Source organism: Anabrus simplex, chromosome 1 (assembly GCF_040414725.1).
Source record: "Anabrus simplex isolate iqAnaSimp1 chromosome 1, ASM4041472v1, whole genome shotgun sequence".
In the NCBI taxonomy this organism is placed as follows: domain Eukaryota; kingdom Metazoa; phylum Arthropoda; class Insecta; order Orthoptera; family Tettigoniidae; genus Anabrus; species Anabrus simplex.
The window spans coordinates 1,515,025,143-1,515,043,607 of record NC_090265.1 but is presented as its reverse complement, the minus strand read 5'-3'; the positions used below and the strand labels follow the sequence as shown (position 1 = coordinate 1,515,043,607).

Here is an 18,465-nt window from a genome sequence, read left to right as displayed (position 1 = left end):
GGGACATTATCTTCTGCTAAGATATTAAGAAGTCTGTTCCTGTTAACTAGGTCAAAGGCTTTCTTAAAATCAATAAATGCTATGTGAGTTTCCAAGTTAAATTCCCTGCGTTTTTCGACTAAGATTTTCAAGGTAAAGTAAGCATCAGCACATGAGCGCCCCTTTCGAAATCCATGTTGTTCATTTCCAATCACATTTTCATAATATCTGAATAATTTTTCTCTGACAATATTTGAGTAAATTTTGTAACCTGAGTTGAGTATACTTATCCCTCTGTAATTTCCACAATCTTTCACACTGCCCTTCTTATGAAGAGGAATAACTATAGCTTTTTGCCAATTCTCTGGTGGTCTGTTGCCATTCCAAATTAAATTGATGAATTTGAGAAATCTTTGCTTGAAGATGTCAGTGGAATACTTGAATAATTCTGCATTTATTGAATCTTCTCCAGATGCTTTTCCATTTCTAAGTTTTCTGAGTATTAGCTCCAGTTCTTTGAGTGTAATGGTTTCCGAAGACTTGTTAAGAGATGTTGGCAGAAGAAATGGCTCAATATTTGAACCTCTCCAAAGGTTCCAGAAATAAATGAGCCACTCCGTTAAAGGTATTGCATTAATGCGTATGTCTTCTTTTACATCATTATTTAGTTTCTTGAGTATTTTATAGGTCTGTGGTTGTGGTCTTGTTATATCAGTCTCCAGTTGTGAAACAAAGTTTTCCCAACTCTTTCTGTGCTTTTTCCGCACTTCCCTTTTTGCTATTGCTCTCTTGTGGTGATACTCTATTTTATCTTCTAATTTGCCAGTTGACAAAAAAATTTTATAAGCATTTCTTTTGTCTGAAATAACCTTTTCAATCTCTTCATCCCAGATTCTTAAACCCTTTTTCCTCTGCCATTTTTTCTTAACTCCCAAACTCTCAAAAGCAGACTGCTTTAAAATTGAACACAAATTAGACCACTCCATTTCCACGTTGTCACTAACTGGTGTCATCTGTGTAAGTTCATTAAGTCTGTTCTGGTACAGCCATTTTATACTGGGGTCTCTTAATAGGTTAACCTTGTAAGAAGTTTTAATTTCTTGTGTTGTTTGTGTGTTTCTTTTATACCATCTAGGCCTCAGACGAATAGGTGCTACTAATAGATAGTGATCAGTTTCCAATTCAGGGCCTCGATAGACTCTTGTATCCAAGACTAAATCTGCCAATTTACCATTACAAATTATATAATCTATAATCGATTTCTGATTTCGTGCAGACCACGTATACTTGTGGGTGTCCTTGTGTGGGAACATTGTGTTCATAATCGTTAACTGATTGAAGACAGTGAAATCTATTAATTTCGTTCCATTGTTATTACGGGTTGTTTCTCCATGGATTCCGATGTGATTCTGAATTTTCTCATTAGGCCTACCAACTCTGGCATTAAAGTCTCCCAGTAATAGTAGCATATCTTGTTTGTTAATTTTATTGACTATCTTTTGCAGATCATTATAGAACCCATCACTTTCGTTTGAATTGCCCTCCACTGGAGCGTATACCCCTATAACTGTAAGATAACCCCTGAATAGTTTTAGTCTTAATTGGATAATCCTTTCATTCCAAAAAGTGTAGTTATCAATTGTTGATCTTAATCTTTTGTGTACCATGAGCAGTACACCCGCCTGTGCTCTAGTAACTCTGTCAACCCCACTGTAAAACTGTAAATAATTTACTGTCTCTTTTGATCCCTGAAGCTTTCTTTTTGTTTCTGAAATGGCTGCAATTAAAATGTCTTTTTTTGCGAGAATGTCGTCCAGCTGGTCATCTTTGTGTGAGATACCTTGTACATTCCAGGTAGCACATCTAAAAGTATTTTTCTTCTTCCAATCTTTGTCCATTTCACTGTCCTTTTCAATGCCAGGAGAGGTTATGCATTCCACAAAAATTTAATTTTAGATAATATACAGAACAATAACAAATAGGTTAATATGCCAAGTTCTTCATGATATAGATAAAATACATATAAAGTGTATAAAATATCATAATTTTAAAATATTCACCGTATGAGGAAACTTCAATCTTCAAAGAATATAAAAGACTTGTTTATAATAACCATAGCAACTGTCACTAATCCTTCACAGCACCATAATTTTCATATTTTCCAAAAAAACTACTATAAAATTCAGGACACCAGTAAGTGTATATTACAAAGATGACTTTTAAGTTTCATAACAACAGCATCAAATCTATATCAATTCAGAAAAAACAGAATTATAAAAGTACTAATACAGAGCTTCTCATACATGTAATGATATAGTCATGGCCACCTACAATTATAATCTATTATTATTATTATTATTATTATTATTATTATTATTATTATCATTATTATTATTATTATTATTATTATTATCATTATTATTATTATTATTATTATTATTATTATTATTATTATTATTATTATTATTATTATTACACCTGTCACTCAAGACAAAGGAGGAAGACGTCATAGTACAAGCATTACTATGGTTTATGATACAGGGTTTAACTCAGAGTCGAACCATGAATAAGAGTTGTATGGTACATGTCGGAATACCCTGTATTAATTTTCTTTGATTACGGGGCAATAGAATCAATGATCAGGTCAATTAGTGTGTGGTGATGCAGATGAACTGAGTGGGTACTAACTATGTGTGTATCTACTCCTAGATACTGAAGATTTCCAGTGCCAAGGACGATGGAAATTAGCGGTCGCAGCCAGCAGATGGTATCGACAGTCATCAACATGGATATGAACCAGAACTAAACCCACAGGGTGGACGTCCCGTAGCTGACCAAGATGTTATCCTGGGATAATAAGGCTGAGTAATACTATTCTATTATGCATGATGTAAAGGGGTACGGATAATTCTTTTATAATGTTGTAGCTATTAATTGATAGGGATTTTAGTTTTTTAAATTGTAAATGTGCCATGGCATGGCACAGAGTTTTTTAGTAACAAGTCTGAGTGACTTAACTTGTAAATATGGATAAATTTATTTGTGGGGAGGTTTGCTTTTCTTTTCATTCTACCTTTCTGTGCAGTTGTTTTCAATATAATGGTTAGTTTTATTAGTTTGGGGATGGATTGTATAAGAGGGGCTGGTATTCAACCAGTGAACCTATCATGCATGCCGAGTATATTAGTGTATATTAAGCTGTGTGAAAGAAGAAATGTAGCTGTGAAATTGCCTAGAGAGCCGAACCATGACCTCCAATGAAATATTTAGCTAGGGCCCATTTTCATTTTGATTGTGTTCGTTTAGCATGTATTTTGATAACTGTAGGACCCTATTTACACTATGAATCATCTGAAATTATTATTGTGCTTGTTTACTAACTAACGTGTTTCTGTTGTCATGACATAAGGGTAAAGTGACAAATTAATGACCACGTAGGTCACATACACTCTTCAGGTAGAGATTGGGTCCATTTTAAAAGATCCATGATAATAGTAAAAAATAAATAATAGAAGCCGGTGATTTGGAATTCAGATTTCTGTGTTTGCTTGATTACTATTTGACCAGCTGCGTGTAAGATTGTGTGTGTAGATAAGTTTGCTGACAAATGCATCAGGCAACGAAGTTAGGATGGATTTGAAGTCAGGACTCACAGTATGAAATATTTGAAGTCAGATTGTGTTTGTACACATGTGGAGGCATATGAATTGAGAGATGAATTATGAATCATCTCAGTGTAATGAGGGAGTTATTTTACGTTGCGATTTGATGTGAAAGTGTTATTTTGAAGGGACGATCTTGTTCTCCCTTGACAGTGGTGGGTTGTCCCTCTGTCATGCTGAGAGGGTGGCAGACCAGGAATCCCGTATTTATGAGCGAGCCACATTCTTTTTTTGTATGTGTCCCTGCGGGAAGTCCTATTGATTTATTTCCTCAGCTGATTTAGATAGATTTTGGAAATCTGTGACTCTTTTTTTTAATGTGTTCTTGCAAATAAAATCATTAGTAGGGCTTTCAGGATCCCTGGAGACATCATGGACCCAGGTTTGGCTCCAGGCGTGTGAACAGCAGTCTCACAATGTTGGGACAGATGACTAGTGTTTCACCTGTATTGTGTATATAAATTTATATTTCTAGTGAGTGTTTATTGTGTATTGTGTTGTGATGTCATTCAGCATCAACAATGGTGTCTCCCATTGGTGCGGCGAGTTAGTGTATACGGGTGAAGGTTCGATTAGAACCCAAAACCTCTGAAGTTTGTATTGTTTGTATTATATTATTTACGGTTATTTCATTGGGAAATCAATTTGTGTTAGATTGGGTGTCGCTCAGATTTGTTTACATTTGAGTATTATGATTTTGTTTGCCCAGTAAAATTGGGAATAGCTTCAGTGATTAATGCTCAATATTCCATACACGTGCAGTCATGATATAGTTCTTTAATGAACGGTAGTACTCGGTCTTATCCCTCAAATATAATATTTTTCAACACTCCAAAATGATGTAAAAATCAATTCATGAACTTGCCTTTTGTATGTGCATCATTCTTCATCATCATCATCAGCATTCAATAAACCCCTTTGATTTGTTTAAAACTTTAAAATATTGTTCTCATTCTATTGTAATTATGATGCCCGTATTCTCCTACCCTTTGTGCCACTAAGTTATTTCTACATATTTGATGCCCACCTGATTTCAACCCATTAAACGACCCTGTAGATGTAACGCTGGAGACCCTAGGGGTAGGGGGCGGGTGCAACACTGAAAAACTTTATAAAAAGCCTTCTAAATGATTTCCACATGTTGGCAGGAGGAGTCATTGTCCAAAGAAACAACACTGAATGAAAAGTTGTATTTAAGGAGGTAACAAACTAATTCTAGGCACTTCTTGACTCTACTGATAGATGATTTATAACTCAATAACATACAGTTATGTATGTAAGAAGAATTTTCCAATTTCGTATTGATAGTAGAGAAAGGTGGTTGAAAACAAAAATCAAGAATAATATAATTAGGAGAAACCTGGATTGGAACACAGTTAAGGAGGAATAATAGTGGTCAGAAAGAGAAAGATGGAAAGGTGTCATAAATGTCCCAATATGGTGGGAGCTGGGTGATGGAAATGGATGATGATGATGATGATGATTAGAGAAAATTGTGTCTCAGAAACTTCTGATAATGCACTGAACAACTGTGATGATTCCATGTAAGCATAGGAAAAGAGTTAAAAATTATGTTGATCTCCGGATTCAAACACAAATTCTCCTCCCATAATACTAAAAAATTTCACTGAAAAGATAGGAATCTAAAATATAATCAAAATGCTGTTGACTGTCAAATTTATAACAACATACAAATAAAATAATTGCATTCCTTGATGCTTTTTAAAGTAAAATAATCATATGCCAAAGGGTTAAGAGGAATAGAATAAAGAGGTAAACCTCAACACTTACCAATACAGTCTTGATTATCTGTGAATTCTATCTTAGGAACCTGAAGTGCTTCTTTTTGGTAAAGTTCCTGCTCATCTTTCAGTATTCTCTCATTAAAGAATTGCTGTAGCTTCTCATTACAGTAGTTGATACAGAACTGCTCAAAGCTATTCACAGTGAAATATTCTGAAACAACAAAGTGACATTTGATCTCCAACCCTTTACTACATATAAATACTGGTATATTAAGCACATAAGTACATTTTTTTTTTTACAATTGGCTTTACGTTGCACCAACACAGATAGGTCTTATAGTGATGATGGGATAAGAAAGGGCTAGGAGTTGGAAGGAAGCGACCGTGGCCTTAATTAAGGTACAGCCCCAGCATTTGCCTGGCGTGAAAATGGGAAACCATGGAAAAACCATATTCAGGGCTGCCAACTGTGGGATTCGAACCCACTATCTCCCGGGTGCAAGCTTACAGCCGCGTGCCCCCAACCGCATGGCCAACTCACTCGGTATATAAATACAAAATGTCTCTTTTGTATTCATGTGCTATACACTGTCATGCCAGACAAACTGGCTGGAAGGCATAGCTGAAGTATTTTGAACCAGCAGCAGTTCATTGCATTTCTGGTGTTCTGAAATCACATGTCTCATGCTTCATTTGTAGGAGAAATTGTCATTAGCATGATTTCATTTTAAGGTGGATTGCAGCTTGCCAGAGAGTGACTCAAACACTATGATTCTGGAGCCATTCATTATGGCACAAGATGCTGTTGCTCTGAGAGAAACCATGTTATCAGGCAAAGGACAAATCAATGAAACCAGCTCAGGCGACATCATCTTTTGGAAAAGTAAGGAAGCAGGAGAACCACGTATCTATGGTGCTGGATTTGCAGTGAAGGAACATCAGATCCCTCCTACTGCAATGAAAGACTCATGACTTTTCAAATTCCTTCCGCTAGAGATTGTTTCATCGCCTTTGTCCCCGCCTATGCTCTCACGTTAAATCGTGATGAAAATTCCAAGTTCTATCACCAGCTGAACAGTGTTCTTGCCAAGACAGCTACTAAAGATAAACTTTTATTGCTTGGCAATTTTAATGCCAGAATGGGAAGAGACAATTCATTATGGGGGGGAAGTCATGGGTAATCAAGGTATTGGAAACTGCAATGTAAATGGACAAGTACTTCTTGGTCTGTCTGCTAAGGACAGGCTCTTTATCACCAATATGCAATTCTGCCTATCTAATCACTTTAGGACCATGTGAATGCACCCACACTCCAAACACTGGCATCTTACTGACTATGTCATTACTTGGCAGTGTGTTAAAAAAGATGTTCTGTTTTACGAGGAATGCATGAAACACAGTTAGCCGACTAAGGGTTTTTATACTTCTTAAACCACATTCTTACTTCTCGAACCCTTCCAAGAGGAAATTCATTATTACCAAACTTCAGAATAGCTGTGAGTACCATTTCCCAAAATGCTATTTTAGATCAGCTAAATAAAAATGTGGTCAATATAAAAGATGTTGAACTAGAATGGACCACATTAAAAAACACCATTAAAGAGATAGCAGAGAGGATCATTGGTGTTCATGTAAGCAAGATAAAGACTGGTTCAATGATATTAATGAAGAAATTCACAGCCTCATCAGTGCCAAGAGAGAGACATACCTATCCTTTTCAGGAAATTAATAAGGCTCTTGATAGTCTGAAACCAAGAACGACACCTGGATCCAACAACATTTCCCTTGAGTGCATTCAAAGTGAAGGCTTAACTCTGAAAAAAAAAAAAAGAAAAAAAAAAAGGCTCTTCCCTCTGATCCTTTTAATACAGAAAATCTGATAGGTCCCTGCTAACATGAAGAAGTCCACCATTGTCACCATTTTAAAAAAGAAGGCGATCAAAGCACCTGTGGCAATTACTGTGGCATATCCCTGCTTTCCATAGCTTGTGTTGAATCATCTCCAGACACTCTGAGAAGTTACAGAAGTGCAGAGAACAATAAAAAGCCTTTACTTTTAATGTTCTATGATCTGGAAAAGGCCTTTGATGCAGCAACCAGAGAAGCTGTGTGGATGGTTTTAAGATGGTTTGGCTGCCCTGAACACATTGCAAGTTATAAATCTCATTCCATATTGACGGTTATCACTTTACAAATGAAAATATTTATAAAATCCTCCTTATCAATACAAATCAAGTCATCTGTTAGATGAAACAAAGTCTATACATTTTCAGCCTAATCTCGTCCGACTCGTTGGCTGAAAGGTCAGCGTACTGGCCTTCGGTTCAGAGGGTCCCGGGTTCGATTCCCGGCCGGGTCGGGGATTTTAACCTTCATTGGTTAATTCCAATGGTCCAGGGGCTGGGTGTTTGTGCTGTCCCCAACATCCCTGCAACTCACACACCACACATAACACTATCCTCCACTACAATAACATGCAGTTACCTACACATGGCAGATGCCGCCCACCCTCATCGGGGGGTCTGCCTTACAAGGGCTGCACTCAGCTAGAAATAGCCACACGAAATTATTATATAGCCTAATCTCAAGGCCATCTTCAGTAGCAGAACAATAATTACATAATACACAAACAAATTAAAAATCATGATGAAGTGAAATGACAGTGTTCATGATTAGTGAATTAAAAACATATTGAGGTACAAAGTCCTCTCGTCTGATAGGTCGTTCTTGAATTGTCAAATAAAACTTGCTGACTGTTAAAATGAAAACACTGTGCTAAGGAGTGTAGTGAGACCATCAATACCATGGATTAAAACATGTGTAACATCTGTAATGAGAAAAAGGACTTATGAGTGGATGAAAAACAAGTTAAAAAATAACGTAAGAAAAGAAAACCCATTTTAACTTACTTGTAAATAAAAGTTGTCGTCTCGAATGGAAATGACCTTGTCAGCCTTTAGTCACATTGACAACTAAGCCTGTGTGTGGCTTACTGTGTATCTGTGTCAATGTGGTTGGGAGGGGGAATGGAGAGGGAGGGGCGAGGAGGGAGGGACGATGTGAATCACGAGAGGAGGGTGTTGACGGAAGGGCGGGTCTTGTTCTAGAATGTTGGTAGTGAAACTCGCTTTTATTAATGAATTGTTCACAGATGAGCGGGACAAAGGTTTCCAATAAAATATTTTTCTTTTCATTGATTTCATTCAAGTTGTACACGGGATTGTTATATTGATCGATATCTATATACATATTCTCTAGTATATTAAGTAAGGGACCTTTCTGTTCATAATGCAGGATCTTTAAATCTTGGTCAATTGTTGTGTATTTATGATTTTTCTCTCTACAATGTATGCTCATGGCTGAGTAGCGGTTGTACATTAGAGCACTGAGGTGTTCGGAGTAACTAACATTGAAGCTGCAGGCTGTTTGCCCAACATATGTTGAAAGACATGATTGGCATTTTAATTTGTATATCCCTCTCCATTCCCCCTCCCAACCACATCGACACAGATACACAGCAAGCCACACACAGGCTTAGTTGTCAATGTGACTTGAGGCTGACATGGTCATCTCCATTCGAGACGACAACTTTTATTTACAAGTAAGTTAAAATGGGTTTTCTTTTCTTACATTATTTTTTAACTTGTTTTTCATCCACTCATAAGTCCTTTTTCTCATTACAGATGTTACACATGTTTTAATCCATGGTATTGACGGTCTCACTACACTCCTTAGCACAGTGTTTTCATTTTAACAGTCAGCAAGTTTTATTTGACAATTCAAGAACGACCTATCAGACGAGAGGACTTTGTACCTCAATATGTTTTTAATTCACTAATCATGAACACTGTCATTTCACTTCATCACGATTTTTAATTTTTTTGTGTATTATGCAATTATTGTTCTGCTACTGAAGATGGCCTTGAGATTAGGCTGAAACATGTATAGACTTTATTTCATCTAACAGATGACTTGATTTGTATTGATAAGGAGGATTTTATAAATATTTTCATTTGTAAAGTGCCCTGAACACTTCGTTGAATTGATCCAAGTACTCCATGATGATGTGTTTGGGTAGGTGCTGTACCAGAATGAAACACTAGAAGAATGCCCCATTATTAATGGGCTTAAACAAGGTTGTATAATTGCACCAACACTCTTTGTCCTGTACCTGGCAGGCATTCTCCATGAAACATGTCTACGAACAACATAGGTGTGGAACTTAAGTACAGATTTGATCGATGACTATTTAATCAAACCAGACTCTGATCAGAAAGGCTTACAAGTCTAACCCATATAAATGACATGCAATATGCAAATCCTTCTCCAGCTTATACACCTGACAGGCTGTAACTGTCAGTTAACTGTTTTAGTACGGCATATGAACGATTTGGCCTGACCATCAACATTCCAAATAATGAGATTACTTGGCAAATGTATTTCATATCGTCGCTGCCGGGACAAAACCTCCTATGTGAAATATTTTAGCTTAGAACTTTGGCCAGTAAGGTTCTGTCATCTAAGGAGCAATGTTGTGTGAATACTGTCAAGGCATTCTCGCTCTTCATAACACATGTGTTGCGGGTTAGTATATCTCCAAAAATATTATCACATAGGAGGTTTTGTCCCGGCAACGACGATATACTAAACCACTACCTTTTACATGTTTTTCCATATGAGTTCACATTGCATTTTGGCTAATCAACAACAGTAAAATCATTACTGAGAAATTATTTTCAAGCATGAATAAAGTATGAAGTTTGGTGATGGTTATTAATATTGTTGTCCAGCTACTTGGCTGAATGGTCAACATAGTTGACACCTTCAATTCAGAGGGCCCTGGGTTCGATTCAAGGTCAGGACAGGGTTTTAGCCACATCTATGAATTAACTGGGAACTAGGTGTTTGTGTTCCTCTTAACACACATCTTTATTTATGTATAGCACAGTACCAACCACCAATAGCGAATGCAACTCTCCACATCTATGTATTTTTTTTTTTTTTTTATGAAAACTAAAGTCAGTCAGTCTGGCCATTCTATCCGGTCAATTTCCTTCATTTTTTTAAACTGTAAGGTATTCATGCACAGATTTGTCATCAGGTACTATAAATCACTTAACTTCTGCCTTCCTCAAATTATTTGATTTTTTCAATTTTTTGTCTCTTTGAAGCAATCATATCTTTGGTTCTAATTGAGGTACGGAGTTAGTTTTGGCCTAAGAACACTCAGTTGATCAAGCTCTTTCATTTCAGCTCTTAACTATTCAAACTGGTTGATTCTGAGGAAAGTTATGAGTGCACATTCAATTTGACATCTCATTTCTTCAACATTTTTTCTCATTGAAGCAATCATATCTTTCGTTCTAATTGAGTCACACAGTTTGTTTTGGTCTAAAAACACTCAGTAGATCAAGCACTTTCTTTTGAGATAATAACTACTGTACTTAAATTGGTAGATTCTGAGAAAAGTTATGAGTACATTTGTCTCCATGACGAAGATCTTTGAAGGACTTTTTAACAGTTCGGCATGTAGTGTTGTTCCAAGGAACGTTTAATTCAATTTCTTTGTGTAATGTATTTCAAGTGTTTTGTTGACATAATATTACATTCTATTACCACAGCAGATCATGTGCTTTATTTCATTAACTTGAAACTTTGCAAATACATCCGTGAGGATAGTAATGAACAACACCATACTTTGTACATTGCAGGCGGAGCCAGCGGGAAACTGCTAGTAGGGTTATTATCAGAAAAGGCATCCAGCCATAAAATGGGGATTAATTATAAAGTTACATTGCAGCCAATGGCCATTTATAATAGAGTGTTTAGTGACACAATGAACTATACAGGTGCACAGATACATATGTTTAGTTCAGTCAAAGAAAACTTCAATTTGTTGCATCTAAGGGCATGGTATCTGTCACACTACCGATGACACCACATACATATACACTGTGAATCTGGTACATGATACTTCTTAAGTTGGCAAACCTTGTGATGAAAAGGACGCATGGCAAAATGAGTTACTAAGTGTCTCAGTTTGTACCCACTGTTACTAATCCACTGGGATTAATCCACATGAATTGCTGACCTCAAGTATTTGGGAAACGGCAGGAAGGTAGAAGAAAAAACAATGCAGTTTCAGACCACAGAGGGGCTGTCAAGACTAGATTTTCAGTATGCGACAAGTGACGGAAACACTTCACACTCGTACATTTCTATTGCTACATGATAAAGCATAGAATCGTGGATATGTTTTTGGGTTTAGAAGACATGAGAGCAAGTTCATAACCACAATTCTATGTTTTTATGTGAAACAGAGAAAATGTACAAGGGCAAAGTGCGAGTGTCTGTAATAGAGTACGGGAGTGTTGAAGGTTCAATTGAGTATTTTTATGAAGAAAAAAATACCATACTGATGGCATGAAACAAAACTTTATTTACACATTAATGTATAGACATAGGATTGGATAGATTAGGAAAAGTACAAAAAGTACTGAGTTAAAAGCATGAATACAGTCAGGAAGGTTAAAAAAAAAAGGGAAATAAACACCTATAGACAGAAAATTTCAATTTGTTTCCAGATCGTCTTTGCAGTAAAAGAGAAAAAACTTGGTGTATTCACATTTTTATTTTTTATTTATTTTTTCATAAGGCAGAGAAAATGAATATGAAAGCTGATTGTGCGAACAGGTACAAATAATGAACTAAGGGAAATGTGGTGTGGTGCTGTACATGATTAGAAGAGGTTATATTACATAGAAGACATGAATTTTACAGTGCAGATTAAGAAGTAGAAGGACATCTAGGAGACTATGGTTGGACTGATAATTTAAGTAAGAGGTATAGAAGGAGAGCCACAGAACTAGCTGTAAATGGATAGGCTCATAGTTCATTAACAGAGGATTACAGTCTGAATACCAAAAGTCCTGAAATTGCTGATGTGTCTGTATATTAATCTGGGTATTTGATGTTTTCACACAGCATTATTCTAAAGAGATGAATTGGAGAACTGGTTTTAAAAGGGACTCAGTATTTTGATTCCAATATTGTCACCACTGTGAGGCATGATGCATATTTTATAATAAATATCAGTACCTATAAAAATAATTTTACACCTTCTTGTATTTACTGTAAATGCTCTAAGCATTACTTGGTGTAAAGTTCTATATGTAGAAACTTGTTTAGAGTTTTCATTACAAGCCAGTATATCTACTGACATAAGGCTGGTGTATTTGAATACCTATATGTACAAACTTGTGTAGAGTTTTCCTTATAAGCCAGTAAACCTACTAACATAAGGCTGGTGTATTTGAATACCTGTAAATACCACCAGACTGAGCCGCAATCAAACCAACCAACATGGGTTCAGAAGGCCAGTACTTATACCGTCTGAACTATTCAGACTGACAGGTCTTATCACTCACGAGGTACCTGCTGTAGTGGGGTAATGAATTCAAGAGCATGTCAAGCAACAAAAATTCATTAAAAAATGACAATCATTCCTTCCTCACCAGGAAAGTGTAACAGCCTTCATGCTGAAACCTATCTTGAAAATTTGATGACATAACTGATGTTCTATGAGAAGAATGCATCCAAAAATTTAGCTTCGTGTTACCACTTCAAGACCCTGAAAGTTTTAAGGTAGGTTTCATATGAAGAGTGTGACACTTCCCTTGTCAGTTGTTTTTCATTACTATAAGCATAGTGTATATTATATTATTACTATTATTGGTTTTACGTCCTGCTAAATACTGTTATGGTTTTTAGAGACCATTGTGTATCTAGACTTCAGAGATCATTCTATGAGCATCCTTATTCCTAACAATACATTGTGAACAGATATGAGTGAAGCATTATCAAACTGATTTTTAAAATGTACCTGAATAAAAATGAATAGAAATGTACAGTGCAAGCATACATTTATGATGCGTCTATTAAACTCCATGCTAGAGTCAGCAATAAATTAGTTAAAAAGAACATACCAAACCCAGCAATGTCAAGAACACCAATGTAGTAACTTGAAGCCTTGAAGGGAATTGATTTGTTGATTCGACAGATTATGTAATCAAATAATTTGCTGTACACTGCTTTCGCTAATGCATCTCTGGCACTATTGGCTTCATAAATTTTCAATGGAACCCTGAAAAGATAGAAAGACAATATTTAAATTTCTTAGACAGCAGCTAACATACAGTACTATACTATCATATCCCTGATTAAAGTCTTTGTTGAACTGTAGATAATGGAAAGGAACAAGCAAGTGACAAATCAAGTCATATACGGTACATAAAGATACTGTACGTAGAAATTGAAAGATTAGCACAGGATAGGGTGGCATAGAGAACCAGCAAGCCAGTCTATGGATTGATGATGACAACAACAACAACAACACCAATAACAACAACAACAAAAATGTTCTAAATTTCTGAATTACTCTGTGATCAAATGAGGATACTTAAAAGGACAGTCTGCAAACTCATTTCCTAATAATTCTCTTGTGTGTGGTAGATTTTGAAGCAGTCAACTCTATGCAGGGGTGGTTTTGACATGCAAGTTTCAGAAAATTATAAAGTCGTCTTCTGCTTTTTTGCCCTGCATACTACTACACATGGATTTGTCCAAGATCCTTCAGCCGTTCTTCCCAAGAAGTGGGGTAACCCATTTAGCCATTGCATTGTTGGTCCTTCAGACACATGACTCCTGCTGGATTTAACAGTTGGTGGACCAGGATCAAAATTACTCACACCTGTTCAGGCAGAGCCAGTTGCATGTGCACTACAGTCTGTATGGTCACTTGTTCCACATTCACGTTCACTACCGCTGCCGGAAGAAATCTCGGGAGAGTGACCTCCACTGTCACTAAATGACAATTATGAGACTTTGCTGCCACTTTCATTAACTATTGCCTATATTTCATCACTTGTGATTACTTTTTGTTTAGCTGTTTTGCCAAAAATACAAAGAAACCCACAGTCAACAAACTCAGCTGATAACGCACAAAGAAACCTATCTAATATCGTCGTAACTCTAGCATCCTGCTTTACAATGTTTGGAAAAACAGCTTATGCCATCTGTTAATTATTTAACTACTTGAACTCAGGGAGCCAGTAACATTTCAAAATATTGTGCACGCCCATATATGCATTTCTGTGCTCGATGATACGGACAGGTAACACATATATAGGTTTTCACCCAGGTAAGGTTAAATATCTGTAGCATTCTAGTGGATGTATGTTTCACTACTGGCTGTTTCCTTATAGACACTGACAACACAAATTACCATCTTTCCACTGACATGCATGTTGACATCGTCTGATGAGGATTCCTATAACTCTTTGAATGCCTTGAAACCTCTTACAACTCGTAATTACTTGACTTGGTGTCACTCTGAAATACGATAGTGCATGGTGCAGAAGCATGGCATGGTGCAGTCTTAATGAAAGAGAAGTAATTTTCAATAAATCAGACGATAACAGCACTGCACCAGACTGAACTGAGCCAAGCGAGAGTGAGCGCATAACATAAGGTATGGGAGGGCATGGTGCACATGACCAAGTAATGGACGACAAAAAAGCACACCCAAGTACAAACCATCTTTCTCATGAACTAATTGCCCTATTAACCTGGGATTTTGCTACATGAATCTTTTAACTATTGCTTGTGGTTCTTATGCTCAACATTCTGAAGGCAATGATTACCTTAGTTTTCATTGCATTGTGAAATAACCAATGTAAATACAAGAATATTACTTTCATTCTGTATAAAACATGGAAGGTCTCTTCTCCATTAGTGAACTATAATGCCAATGAATGCAAACTACATTCTTTTGAGTCTCTACTGTAAATGTTTGAAAATATCTGAGCTAAACTGTTGTAACAGTGAATTTTTAGAGAGATTGCTGCATTTTCTTAGTGCTCACAACTGAATCACCTCCATCCACTGAGTAAAGTGGCACTCAAATGTTCCCTATTGCTGAGGGTATGGAGTCTTGGTCTGCAGTTTTAGCAGGTGGCTCTATATAGTCACCATAAATTAATCCATCCACAAGGGACCTGAAAAGCAAACTCTTTGTCCTGATCGTGTTGTGTACTTTCTGGGAGGTGATGATGCATCGGGTAAGTAAGATGTAAGAGGAGTGCTAGGTTTACAGGATGAAGTGGGGATAGTAAATGTGTCAGGTGTGTTGGTGCAGGTAGGAACAGCGATGTTTGTGTCTTTGTATGCAGGCTTCACACAGTCTGTACTCACTACTATTTCCTTGTTTCCAATCATGAGTGTCAAGGTCTTCTCATTACGGCTAACTACAGGGTAAGGACCAGAGTACGGGGGCTGCAAAGGAGGTTTTACGTGGTCAGTTTTCAGAAAAACATGGGAGGCTGTTGCCAAGTCCTTGAAGATGAATACTTTCTCTTTACTATGGCAAAAGCCAGGAACAGGTCTGAGTTCAGCCATTACTGTACCTTCCTTAGTTCATTAGCAAAATCAGAAGGGTCAACTGAAGTAGAAGAACCAGGAAGAAGCAACCATCTTTCCAGGGAGGCATAGTGGTTCCCCAAAAACTAATTTGGCAGGAGAAGCTTTCAAATATTCCTTTAGAATTGCATGCATACCAAGCAATACCAAGAGAAAGGCTTTAATCCACATTGCACCATGACACATCAGGAAAGTTTTTAACTGTCTATGAATATACTCCACCATACCGTTAGCGCATGGGTGGTAACTGCAAGTGATGAATATCATCATTGATCCATATTGAAGATACTATATGTAGGATGCTAAAAAGTTTATTGTGTCACCTATTCAATACATTAGAAATTTTAAACATTTAGGAATTTATTATTATTTCTATATGAGATATGTTTCGCCCTTCTTTGAGGGCATCATCAGTCATAGTACTACCTCAAGTATTTACAATTTAATTATAAATCAGGTACCTGATTTATGCCTTGAGGTAGTATTATGACTGATGATGCCCTCAAAGAAGGGTGAAACATGTCTCATATGGAAATATTAATAAATTCCTAAATGTTTAAAATTTCTAATGTATTGAATGGGTGGTAACTGGTCGTTAGAGATTTTCGTTGTATCGAATTGTGTCATGAGTTTGAAAAAGAGGGTAGACTCAAATTATCTTCCTTGGTCGGTAGTTATATAGGTAGGAAGACCAAATAGGGAGATCCATCCACTTAGTAGGGTATCGGCTTTTTCTTTGGCAGTGATGCTACGCATGGGCCAAGCATCTGGCCAGCGGGTAAATCTATCAGCAGCAGTGAGGAGATAATGATAGCCTTCGCAGACAGGCAGTGGACCAACAATATCCAAGCGAATGTGGCTGAAACGGTCTGTGGGTGGTCCAAAATTCCCCAAATAAGAGACATTATGTCTTGTTACTTTATTGCATTGACATGACAAACAAGCATGAGTCCAGGCGTGAGTGTCTTTCCGAATAGATGGCCAAACAAATCTATCCAAGACTAGACGAGAAGTGGCTTGAATGCCTGGATGACTAAGTTATGGAGCTTGTCAAAGAACTTTCATCGAAAATGAAGTGTCAAGAACGGACTGGTTTTCCAGTTGATGTATCGCATATCAAAATCAAATCAAATCAAAATCTCTTTATTTGCAAATGAGGTGTTTACCTCGGTGGCAAATGGTACACTAAAATACACTATTGTCAAGCACTAAATATTAAATTAACAAGAGAATGAAATTTTCCTATAATACAATATTATATAATTTACGCTAACGATTTTTTCTATTAAACACACAGCTCATCCTTAATAAATTTACATTGTTTACAAAATTCTACTTATAATATCTCCTGTACTACATACAAATATAGTCATCTGATATACAGTATGTGGAATTACTTCAAATGATACTGTACAACTGGTATAAGATTAAAATTTACATTGCATTTATTTACTTTTTCTTTTCTTTACCCGTTCTGGAACCTAAGTAGCATAACGACCTGCTGCGTCTTAACCAGAGCCCCTTTTACCACCACTTTTCAGAGTTCCTGAAGGGCCTTCACAGCTACCGTAGCAGTCCCAGGGCCCTCTAAGTCCCCACTGTACTTCACCCCTACAGGCAGTCCCCTACTTTGGCTGTCCAAGCTCCTTAGACCAGGGGATGGAATTAATTTATATACACACTGTTGTAACCAAGGTTGAAGTTTACAGAACACAACTTTATTTGCTTCACTTTATGATATTTACACAAATAACTGAAATTTATTTTGAAGCAAAAAGGAATATTGAATCTTGAGAAAAGTCTGTCTTTATACAATATGTACAGGTTTGCAGTCTTTATATACACTTCTATCTTGAAAAGATAGTCTTTGTGAATTGACACGTTGATAGTCGAGAACTATCTGGCACACTAATATAAATGTTCATGAGAGTCTTTGTTTGTTGAAGTGCCTAAATTCCTAAAAAGCAAGTTCAATTGATTGAAGAAATTCCACCTAGCGAAACTAAGGGAGCTTGCATAAGTTAGGGAATGAAAATGGCTTGTAAAAGAATTACGGAACATAGGCAGCGGAAACAGGTAAGGGAGCGGTGACCAGAGGTGAGACCTCGTACTGCCAGAAATTCAGTCCACCTGGTCGAAGCACATTTTCAAGAGGAGTAGCCTCCGTGCTCGACGTAAGGTGTATTCTGGAGCTGGACACCGGGGCAAGTGGGCAAGTGAGTAGGCAGGGAGCTCCTATTTATAGTACACTCGATGGTCAGGCACGCGCACTGAGGGCTGCGCGTCGAAGCTAGCAGAATGATACACAGGCGCGCGTGCAGCTGGCTGGCGGAGCGAGAAGGGAGCGCCGGACATACAACACACACATTTTTAATTTACAATAACCTGCACTGGTCGATTGCCCTCTAACACTTCATTTATTTTCTCTGTTGCTGTTTATTCTCTTTTTGAATATCTGTACAGATTTTGGAAAAGGATCAAACACTACCCCTGGTAAACTGTTCCACTCCTTCACACCCTTCCCAATGAATGAAAATTTACCCCAATCGCTTCTGCTAAAATTCCTTCTAATTTTATATTTGTGGTCAGTCCTGCCGATATAA

At 37.0% G+C, this 18,465-nt stretch overlaps 1 protein-coding gene across 3 annotated transcripts in view; it reads right to left on the bottom strand.

Annotated features, from left to right (window-relative positions):
• Nucleotides 1-18,465, bottom strand: part of jar (Myosin heavy chain 95F jaguar) — a 562,711-nt gene that overhangs the window by 220,193 nt on the left and 324,053 nt on the right. For all 3 annotated transcript variants that reach the window (XM_067138002.2, XM_067138003.2, XM_067138005.2), the window contains 2 exons: nt 13,372-13,529; nt 5,433-5,597 (listed from right to left, as the gene is read on the bottom strand). In XM_067138002.2, the coding sequence (XP_066994103.2) occupies nt 5,433-5,597; nt 13,372-13,529 (323 nt within the window). The remainder of the gene's footprint in view (nt 1-5,432; nt 5,598-13,371; nt 13,530-18,465) is intronic.